The sequence below is a fragment of the Strongylocentrotus purpuratus genome, unplaced genomic scaffold (assembly GCF_000002235.5).
Source record: "Strongylocentrotus purpuratus isolate Spur 01 unplaced genomic scaffold, Spur_5.0 spur5_contig_812, whole genome shotgun sequence".
Taxonomy (NCBI): Eukaryota; Metazoa; Echinodermata; class Echinoidea; order Camarodonta; family Strongylocentrotidae; genus Strongylocentrotus; species Strongylocentrotus purpuratus.
Genome location: NW_022145516.1, coordinates 1,564,549 through 1,576,418, shown reverse-complemented (window position 1 = coordinate 1,576,418; position 11,870 = coordinate 1,564,549). Strand labels below are relative to the sequence as shown.

Here is an 11,870-nt window from a genome sequence, read left to right as displayed (position 1 = left end):
CATGAAAGAGCATATAAATTAAAAGTTATTATCTGTATCATCTACCCCCCTCCCTCAAATTGGGAAAACAGTCATTTTTTGAAAAAATGACATTAATTTCCCACTAATTGCAACATAATATTTTGCAACTGTTGTAGTATCTTAAACATGGACTTAAAAACATGTTAAACAAGTTGTTTAGGAATCCAAGTGGTGGAAATTGTTGAAAAATAGGCTACATAAGATCAATGATATTATTTCACATTTTCCATAAGCTTTAACAGAGCCAATTATACACATGCCTCTGAGCAATTACTTACAAAGACGACCCGTGATAAATGCAAAAAAAATACATTCCAAAGTATAGTGGCGATGTATCATGCACTAGATACAAGGTTCTGATTTATTAGCATAGAAGAAAGAAATAAACAGAGTGAGTTAGTGACAGAGGGGGATAAAGAGAGGCAGCAAGAGAAAGAGAGAGAGAGAGAGAGAGAAAGCATATGGGGCAGGCTTTAAAGTTGGAATATATATTATCGTAGTGCGAGGATTCCTTGGCAAATTTAAAAGAATATATAAATATATATATATATATATATATATGAAATAAGATAAAACAGAGTAAAATCTCTTCTGGTATTACACAAGTTGGAATATATATTATTGTAGTACGAGGATTCCTTGGCAAAATTTAAAAGAATATATAAATATATATATATATGAAATAAGATAAAACAGAGTAAAATCTCTTCTGGTATTACACTCTTTGGTGACGAAGTGTAAAACATGTTTATGAGCTTTATCATTTTATTTAAACGAATAGTTCCAATGTAAAACACGAATCGACCAAAACAAAAATGGTACCTAACAACTTTTCCAGGTCAGAAAAATTTCTACCGGACTATTTTGGGAGATGCCAAATTCGGCAGGTCTTGAATATAACCTACACTTAGAATTGTGTAAAAATGTTATAATAATTATATAGTTTATAATAACTTCCTTTACACTGTCACACTTCTGCCTCTTTACCATTGTTTCTCGTTTTCTCCTTTCTCTCTCTTTGTCTATCTTCATCTATCTCTCTTTATATATATATCTCTCTCTTTATCTTCCTTTATCGTTTTCTCCTCCTCTCTCTCTCTCTCTCTCTCTCTCCGTTTCTACAGCTGAAACTCTATGTAGTCCAGTCCTTTGGCTTCCCTGTGGAATTATTTAAATGAATACAAATATTACATACTACACTACTCATTAATTTGAAGTACATTAAACCTCTTGCAGTCATCAATAAAGCCCCCCCCCCCCCTCTCTCTCTCTCTCTCTCTTGCTCCTTTCCCTCCAGTAGCCATCATTGTCCTTTCTATCACCTCAATCTCTCACTCTCTACATTCTTTTTATTGCAACCTTAAGTTTCATTTAAAGGCAGGCTTTACTACTTCAGCCAGAAGGGATTAGACCACCAAGCGAGCCAGCGAGGTCACTGTGACAGGTGGCCATCTCATTAACTCAGCTCTCATTTAACATAAGCAAAAAGAGGATCATGGGGGACCAACAGGCACCGATTGGGGAAGTTTTCTATATAGAGGGAGCAAGTAGCTACAAGTAGGACAGTGTGCTTTTAACTAAATGGTTTGTGATTATTTAATCCACATCTCATAGAACACTGAACCTTAATTCAAAGGGGTCACTTATAATCTTCTTTATGTTTTTAAAAACAGTTGCCACACTGTAGCTCAGCCAAAATGAAGAGACACAAAAAGATGCCTCTAGAGCGCAAAATGTGTAATTATTGAAAATCATAATTTTATCACACAGAGGAAGAACCACATCATTGGGATATGGAGCTGGTAAATGCATATATCATCACCATGAGGATTAATTTTAGCCAAATTCTCATTTAAATACATCAAAAAAGAACTTGAAATTTACAAAACATCACTACTTTGCCTTTTGCGTTGCGGACTCATCTTTTTTGTGCCCATACATTCCTCTAATAAAGCTACCTTAGAAGTCATCACATGAAATATTAAACTTAAGGTTGTTTTAAGTGTTTTGAAGTGTTACATTGTATCACTTTTTTGTTTTTTCATTTTTAACAGTACAACCTTTTTTAATTCAATTTTTGTTCAGCCCCTCCCATTCTCTTTTACATGGCAATTAATAAGACTGTTCTTGTGAGCTTTGTCTTAACAAGGTGACATTTACTTTCCCACACAATCAAACAGAATAGATAGGACAAACATATTAAGAAATGACAAATCAATATTTCATTCATAGTATCATACATAATCATTAATATTTATTTCCATTTTAAAATCAACAATCTTTTTTTTAAGAGTCCAAAGTTGGCACCAGAGTATTAAAAGCATGACACAATATCAGATTTTGAGAAACAGTAATAAGCATTATTATACAGTTACAATGTCATCAATTCATGACTGTCTTTCAAAGAAACATTTCTTTGAAATACAAAATGAGAGGTACCCTGCAAAGTAGTAGAATTAATGAGAAAATACAATAAGTTATATTGATTATGTAACCTTTTTGGTTACTCCGTATCAAGGAAATAGCACCATAAGAGCAGCATATCTATTCAATTTCAACAATATTTATAAATATGTTAGAAAATAAAGAGATCTAGGTTTACCAGCCAGGCATTTCAGTGTGTGTTCCTTCCACCAAGGTAGAAGTATTCTGAAAGCATACTAAACAATAATTTCAGTTAAAAATAAAACATTAAGATATATTTATATATACATTGCAAAGCTAAACCAAACTAAAATTAACAAAACTTAAAACTTTCTAGGAAAAATCATTTTGATGTTAGGTAATAGATTAAGCATCCATTATCTTCAAAATGATAAATTTTCAGTAAATGAAAAATATGAGAAAAATAAATAAATCACACTATACCCAGAGCTAATAATTTACAAATGCCATTTGCTACATTCAGTCAACTACTTTCCCGGGTAAGAAACCAGTCACAAGAAGGATTATCCAGAGGGGAGCAATAACAAAAATACTTTTGAGTATCGTTAGAATATGTACAAATTCATTCCCAACTCTATGATGCTCAAATTATCAACAATGAGCGTAAAGGGGGGAAGCATCATACTAAAGCGGTCTGCACAGAACCCGATATCGAATTCTTAAAAATGGAAGTTAGATTTTAAAACTTGCAATTTCTCTTTACAGAATTAATGCAATATTCTTAAATTAATATAATTGTGGAATCCATAAGTAAAAGGAGCCAAAAAAAATTATCAGTACATGTATTTAAACAGCAGCTACAACTCTTGCTACTAATGGTGCATGTACAAGCATACAACAAAGACATCTAAAATAAAATCATCATTAAACTAACAAAATACATGAATATATTTAAACAGAGGTAGTGCTATCATTAAATTATATAAAAACCCATTCACAAATAATCCTAACCTATTCTAGGAATAAAAAATATCACAGAAATGCATACATGAACATTTTTTTTAAAGTACATGTACAATAAAAGCTTTATTTTCGTCATGAAGCCATGAGTCATGTTGCGTAAAGACATATCAAGTGTGGCAATTCCATTTAGATTTTTTCAATTACATGTACGTTCTGCCTTAATGAAAACGTAAGATCAAAGCATTTGTTCTGACTGCAGGGTTGGCTGATAAAGCAAATACTTTCTGAAAAACATACAACAACTGTTTATAACTTGAATACAGATAAGTAAATGTTTTACCGACAGTGCTTCAATAATTTCACCAACCGGCATTTGCGCAAAAGCAGCAAATTACTTCAAGGTGCTATAAACTGGGGTATAGCAACTCCAAATCCAAATCAGAAATATGTGGAACATGACAGACTTTCAAACTCATATATCCATAAATACTCTCTTCGACCCCGTGGATATAGTTCTTCACTAACATCGAAAAAGAATTACTCCATATCAAACGCTAATTGAGAATGTGCCATGATTTTCTTTCTTTCTTTAGCATCCTTTTACTGGACAAGTAAAATATTACTTCTAGTTACCTCTACTTCCCTCTCTCGACCAAGAGAAAGAAAGTTGTGCACAAACAAAGCAATTAGTGAAAGAATGACTCCATATCAAATACTGATCGTGAAAGTTTCATGATTTCTTTAAGAGTGTTCTAAATTATTACATTGTTTTTCTGCCCCACTCCACAAGGTAAAAAGGTCATGGACTAACACTGAGATGTGCATTAGGAGAACTCCACATCAAATGCTGAAGAAGGCCCATTATTTTTTTTTAAAACAGTCTTTGAATGTAGATCTTCAGACTATAGAGGGCAGTCTTCAGGCATTATACATCTGAAATCGTGTAGTACCATTCCTGCCGGGCATTTACATCCTGGTATGCAATTCTCAAGTTGATTACATTCTAAAGAATCTTCTATTGTGTTCACTGTTGAGCAAGTCTGTACGCAGGATGGCGTACACTCATTGTAAACGGCTCCTTCTGGACAAGAAATTGCTGGAAAAATACAAATGAGGAAAAAATACTAAGAATACACATAATAGACTGTGTACAAAACATTTTCGTTGCAAGTAGGTATATTCTCTGTTGGGAGCCAAAAGACATTTAACTTATATATATTCAAACACAAAGTTAGGTAGCTTAGGAAAAAATACAGTGTTATGAAAGAAAGGGTCTGGGATTGTTGAAAATCATAGTTTTATGACATTGTGATAGAACTGTCTTTCTAGGACACTGGATTAAGGAGTATCTATTCTAGGAAATATGTATACTACCATATTTAGACTTAATATTACCATAATTTGTCATTTAAATATGTCGAAATTAAGGGTCTTTCTGCGCTATTACATTTTGCTATGTTACCTGGACACCCTGCTGCCTTTAAACACATGATATATCTTTGTAATCATTTTAAATGAAGCACATTGTCACTGAAGACACATAAAATTGCAGATGGAATAAATCGAAATCGATTTACAATTCTCATATCTATTTAATTATTGCATGGACTAAATTACATTTGGGCTCTCACTGCGGGCATATTTCATTTCTGAAATCTGGTCTTCTAAACATTTAAATTCAATTTTTATTCTACGGCATATTGAAGGTAGGCCTACTTTGCTTTAAATAAAAAATTTCTTTAGAATTAGAATGCAAATCCAGCTTTCTAATCTTAGTGATATAAAAGTCATGTTCTTATACTTATGTTGGGGTTTCTCTTTATTGTTCACCCCTCATTCTTGTAATTCCTTTTGTCTAATTGCTTTGTATTGTTTCCTATTGATGATGCTCTGTTGTTTATATATTTCATGTACATAGTTCTTAAGAGTGGAAATAAAGACTGAACTGAACTGAAATATTGGATAAAAGCAGGAAAAGAAGAATTTCAATGAGAAAATACATTTCCAATCAAAATAACAACCCAGCTGGATCTAATGCTTCCTAAGAAATTCTCTCTAAAACAAATTGAAGAAAAGAGTTAAAGTAAAAGTCTCCTTACCACAATAGTTGTCTCTTTGCCAGTCTATCATGATACCTTTCTTTCTGGCTTCATGAGAATAGGCTGTTAATACATCACAGAGACAGCGCTCCTGTGCAGGGCACGCACACAGATCATACATACAAGCCTCAAAGAAAGGCAGAGGCGGGACTAATTCATGTGCAGCAGCAAACGGTTCTTCCTGTTGATTGGAAATAGAAAAGAAAAAAAACATAGAAAGGAGATTTGTCTGCTGTTGATGAAAACGAAGCGCCATCTACTGTTCAAAGAAAGGCAAAGGTGGAACTAATGCATGTGCAGCAGCAAATGGTTCTTCGTGTTGATTGTAAATAGAGAAGAAAAAACATAGAGAGGAGATTTGTTTGCTGTTGATGAAAACAAAGCGCCATCTACTGTTCAAAGAAAGGCAAAGGTGGAACTAATGCATGTGTAGCAGCAAATGGTTCTTCCCTGCTGATTGTAAATAGAGAAAAAAGGAGTAAAAAAAATAGAAAGGAGTTAATGCTACACAAAAAGATGAAAACAACTTAAGGAGAATTCACCCTTTATTTACACGAGTGGAAACAGAAAAATATGTGAAACAGATTTGTGGAAAACTTTACATCAATTGGACAAGGACTGTTTGAAAAATTCAGACATTTTACAAGTTGAGATCACTTAAGAGGGGAAAACTCCCATCAGACTGCATGAAAATGAAATTGTTGTAGACATGGAGTGCTCTCCCAATCAAAGATCCTCTTAACTGGAATTGGAGTTGAATAGAATTGGATTTGAAATGGGATTTTGAATGTAATTGAAATGGAAATGGAATTGACATCGGAATGTAAATTGAATTTAAATGGGAAAAAGAATGGAACTGAACTGGATTTGAATTGGAAGTTAAAATTGAAACAGAAACCCACCTTGAGTATGCTGCATTTTTCCCTAGCCATGAATTCCATGTCAGCGTTATCGTTTCTGACGCAAGGGGTCTGTTCTACGCTCTCTTGACATGAACATTCAGCGTAATCGCCTACCAAGTATGTGTTTCCAAACTCAGATGCAGTGCCACACAGTGTTCCATTAGAAGCCCTGTTACACATAAAAACAGAGAGGTGTTATGGTCTAGTGGATAGGTCGCTGGACTGTGAACCACAGGGTACAGGGTTCAAATCCCTGCCGCAGCACTAACATCCTTTGGAAAGATATTTACATTTGGCACACTTGACCAAGGTTAGGTAAATGGTTACCTGCCAGGAATACATTCCTAACAGTGCTAGAGCGCCATAATGGCGGCCATGCTAAAGCCGGAGTAATAATCGTGGAGCACCAGGAGTGTCAAGCCTAACAGACATCATTGCTATAAAAGAGTCCACTATTATAATAATATAATAATAATAATAATAATCTTTTAAAGTCCACTCCAAATTTTAATAAACCCAAAATTGAAATCCTTTTTGCCCAATTGATCGTGAGCCCAGCACCACTGAGCAGCGCCAGATTGACGTTGCTCTATCCCTTTTTTTGAACGCCAAACAAGGTAGCAGCAACTCCCGTCTTTTAACGTCTTTTGGTATGATGCGGCCGAGGTTCGAACCCATGACCTCCCGGTTGTGAGGCGGACGCTCTACTGACTTAGCCAACATACCGGTCATAATAATAATAATAATAATAATAATAATAATTATAATAATTATTGTTATTACGAGTGCCATTATTGAGTTACATATGGGAATAAAGATGGTTTAGTTTTTTTTACAGGTAAAGTGCAATCGAAATAAATATTGTGCAATGTAAAAGTCCCAAATAAGTCTCATGGTTCGATATCTATATCAAGTTTGATAATCATCATCACAAACTAACTTGCAATTGGTTTCATTGTAATCATACATAGAAAATGAAAGTGAACTCAACCCAAAAAATTAATTGCTAGAAAAAGGGCTAAGCAGGGAGTAAATTGATTTTGATATCACTCATTATGGTTGTGGGTCTGGACTTGGTCCAGTCTTGATCAACCCTATCCAGTGGTGAATATGAAAGAGGCATGCGTTATCTTGAAAGGGACCTACCTGAATTCATCATCAGGGTTACCATTGTAATCACCACACAATCCACAGAGAAGTCCTTCCCATATCCCATCAGCTACGACCTCAGCAAAATGAGATCCATCCCATGAAAGAGATATACCAATGTTTGTATGAACCACTACCATGAGACCTGTATAAAGGGAAAACATACAGAATAACAACTTAATTTAATAAGAAAGTATATTTGATTTTCAGATACAGGAGCAAAAGAAAGAGCACCAAGGAAAAGTTAAACTTTCCTATATGCCATCAGCAATAAACTAAGTAAAGTGATCTACATCCCACAATAGCGATGATTCACTGCAATGAAAGCTTTAAAGAAGGGAAAACATTCAGTATAACCATAAACATTATTCTGAAAGTAAAAGTAACTTCGAGTTAAAGAACTAAAAGTGCAAGCAGGGGAGAAATAAATTTCCTTGTGTTCATTATGTCCACAAGAAGGGCGTTAACTCATATCACTTAACACTGAGATAATGCCCTACTGGCTCCAGACAACACGTACTAATGAAAATGTTGACCACTATGAGGCTCATATCAAGACGAGAATATGATATGCTACACATGTATATGTAGGTATAGTTAGTTGGGAGGAGGACCAAAACAAAGAGCATTACAAAGGGCAATACAAGAGAGAAGCGGTAACATGACTGTGATCAGTGAGAGAGAGAAAGAGAGAAATTAATGATAACATCTATGTTCTAAAGTGGGAGTGAAAACGTTTGTATCATTATCATTCAACTTTACAAAAGAAGACGGTAGATCATCTCAATTATCTGTTGACACCTGAACTAGCCAATTGTTCCTAATTACACAATACAAACCCACTCCCAAAAAGAAATATTTAAAAAAATAAAAAAATAAATGAAAAAATCAAAAACAAATAAATAAATAAATATTTTTTTATTTTTTATAAATAAATAGATTAATTAAAAATTCAGAGACACGCAGGAAATCTCCAATAGCCCAAACCTTACCTAATTTTTGTATACTGAATTCAGGTTCATTGAGGTACGGCAGAGTGATTTCTTCTTTGTTCAGTCTCACAGCAAAGTCTGGTAAGAGATCGATGGTCACATTATGAACCTTGAATGATACCAGCTCTGTCCAGGATACAGCATATGTTTCCTTCCCATTGTTCTGTACTATGATCTAAAGGCGATGATGATAATGATGATAATAATATCAATAATATGTCTTCTTTACCAAGGGTAGCCTCATCAGTATTAATAGTGTTCTCCCTGAGGGCCCTGCAATCAATTTATTAATCCCGTTTTAGCCAAGCTACTATGAAGAGGTGCTCAAGTATTCAAGGCATTTCTTCTTCCGGATACACATTTACCTCACCTGGATGGAATGTGGCAAATGTAGATTAATGTCTTGCCAAAAGACATTAGTTCAGCGGCAGGACTCGAACTGTGAACCATGTGATCCACACTCTAGTGATATATCCACTAGACCACGACACTTCTACATCAAAGGAAGGTCATAGTTCAACAGGGAAATGATTGTTGTGTGGGATGGATATAACAAGTAGGATCTTGCAAAATTTGGCTACGGAGATGTACAGATATAGTGAAGAGAAATTGCGGTCTAGTGGATACATCACCGGACTGTGGGTAACATGCTTTGCAGTTTCAGTCCCGCCATGACACTAATGTCCTTTAATTAACAAGGCATTAATCTTCCTTTGCCACTCTCCACCCAGTTACAGTAAGTACCAGGTATAATTTTATTCCTTGAATACACTGAGTTGGTGAAGCTAAAGCTTGGGTAATAATATCCAAAGTCGTTCGGAAACACGTAAAAATGTCATATTGTAATGTGATATGAGCTATTAATGAACAATATATTATCCTTATTACTAATCTTATTATCATCCTCATCCTCATCAGCATAATCATCATCGTCGTCATCATCATTATTATCAATATTATTAGACACCTTTCAAAATTCACAAACTCAATTATTTCATAGCATCTTTTTCCAAAATCAATGATATTTAAACAACATTTATGGAAAAGAAGCTTCACAAACCTCAAACTGATTAGTGCTGCAGTCTTTACTGAGTGTGTAGGTGCAAGTTCCTTGGAAGTCATGGAATACCTTATCAAACGTTCGGTAGTGAGGATCTCCAAAGACTATGCATGATCCCATCTCTGTAGCACAAAATTCAAGGAAAAGGAAAAAAAATGAACCAAAAAATGCATTAAAACATTTGGTTGAACATGTTTACAATCAAGACTTGCAATCAGATGAATGCCTATACAAGTTATTCCCAAGTATCATCACAATCAAAGGCCTAGAAAGAACAGTCCAAAATGAAATAACAGTTTTGCAATAAAAGCTGAGTTATTAAAATTTAATTCAATCCAATTCAATTTATTAATTAGTTTCATAAAATACACAGATGTAATAAATAATAAAATTGTGCCTGGGAAACTGCATTCAAAAGCCAATGGCTTGTAATAAAACACAGCGATTCCCTACAATCAATTGATGCAATTATAGCAGAACCATGTATCCTTTATTCAGACTCGAGGGTGTACTTGATCCAGGTATAAATGACTGAAGGTATTCTTCCAAGGGTAATAGACTAGTAGCGCAAATAAAGATAATGCAAAATTCCCATAAATTTTATTCCCATATAGTCGCCGAGCCTGGAGCTGGTTAGTTCAAGTATATCTTGATTGGCATTATCATTACCTAAACCTTCATCGAGATATAACCAATAAGAACTGTCATTGCACTGGGGATGTGCCTTTTTGTGTCATTGCATTTTGCCAAGCTATCTTACTTTCCAAAAGGTACAAAGTATGTGTTTATCATCTGATAAATCTATCTATCAATGTCCCAAAGCTTGGAGGTTGTTGGGGCGACAATGAAATGGACCGTGAGACACACAGGTTCTTCATAACTTTCTGTCTTCAGCTGTTCTTGTTAGCTGCTCAAATGAGATGCTCATCCACTACTTGATGTTATCAGTTCATGTCCTAGTTGATCTGCCATCTTTCTCCTATCAGTTTCATCCTTGCAAGATGGTGTTTGCCAAGCTATTCTTCCATCTAGTTACACACCTGATTGTAGCTGTCTTCTTTTCACAATTGTGATGAGGAGATCATGTAAGGCTAATAAAATGAATAATACAGACTAATAAACGAGGACTCACTTGGCACACACTCTTCACAACATCCATCAGGTGCCATCTGTACCTCATCTCCCTGTAAATGACAAAACAAGAAATTTAAGATGACTGAAAGAAAAGTCCTATCCTTATGAAATAAGTTTCATAAACTTACAAATTGAGAAGAAATAAGAAATCCTCTAGACTTTTGTAGAACAGAAATAAAAGTCTAGACATTCCATAAAAGGATTTAACATGACATTCTACATAGAATAACAAAGAAGGTCATAATACATTCTTATGTGACTTAGTGTAATTCATGGATTGGATGTTTTGATACCATGGGTTTATAGCTAATAAGACAGCTAAAAAGTCACAGTACTCTGGCTAAAACAGTTTAGGGGTAACACAGGAAACAGGACATTTTACAAACTGTGTGCTTGACGAAACAATAAATTATCTTTGATAACTTTATCTTCCTAAAACAGAAGTTACGATTAACCAAATTTCACTATGATATTAGGCAAGAAACTTTCCAATATTTTTTTTTTTTTAGTAAATGTAAAACCATTGACCTATTGTCTACGGAACTGGGTGGTTCCTGTAATAAACCCTGGAGAAATGAAAAATTCAGCACTCAAAGGGTTTATGCATTCATTTATTTATTTATTTCAGTCCTCTATATACAGGGTAGCAATTGCAATATTGAGTACCACTCTACCAAGCGGTCCTGTGTCATTATATTATATTGTCTACACTACGTTATGACTCACCCCAAGACAGTTTAGGACAGGGCACTCGCGTCTTGCACACCGAGGGTTTCCTCCCTCACAGATGCACTCCTGGCATCCTATCATGAAACTCCCCCCAGATGGAATGGCCTCACCCTGGAATGTACATGGCAGCTTATCTAATGTCAAAGGTAAATGAGAAGACATTATTATCATGACAGATACAAAAGAAGAAATGTTTATCACGACAGATAAAAAGAAATCATTATCATGACAGATAAAAAGAAGAAAATATCACAACAGATAAAAAGATGTGATTATTATCTCAACAGATACAAATAAATTATTATCATGACAGTTCAAAAGAAGAAATTATCACCACGGATAAAAAGATGAAATTATTATCATTAAATATATAAAAAGGAGAAACTATTATCATGAAGGATAAAAAAGGAGAAATTTCCAGATTTTCATAGCATTC

The 11,870-nt window shown here is 34.5% G+C and overlaps 1 protein-coding gene across 1 annotated transcript in view; it reads right to left on the bottom strand.

The window, feature by feature from the left end:
* Nucleotides 1-3,967: 3,967 nt before the first annotated feature.
* The window catches only part of LOC763910 (kielin/chordin-like protein), a 66,148-nt gene continuing 58,245 nt past the window's right edge, over nt 3,968-11,870 (bottom strand). Inside the window, exons 36-43 of the mRNA XM_030978307.1 lie at nt 11,432-11,568; nt 10,704-10,755; nt 9,572-9,693; nt 8,512-8,686; nt 7,517-7,664; nt 6,371-6,539; nt 5,469-5,649; nt 3,968-4,465 (exon numbers count right to left, since the gene is read on the bottom strand). Coding sequence (XP_030834167.1) covers nt 4,272-4,465; nt 5,469-5,649; nt 6,371-6,539; nt 7,517-7,664; nt 8,512-8,686; nt 9,572-9,693; nt 10,704-10,755; nt 11,432-11,568 — 1,178 coding nt within the window. The 3' untranslated portion in view covers nt 3,968-4,271. The remainder of the gene's footprint in view (nt 4,466-5,468; nt 5,650-6,370; nt 6,540-7,516; nt 7,665-8,511; nt 8,687-9,571; nt 9,694-10,703; nt 10,756-11,431; nt 11,569-11,870) is intronic.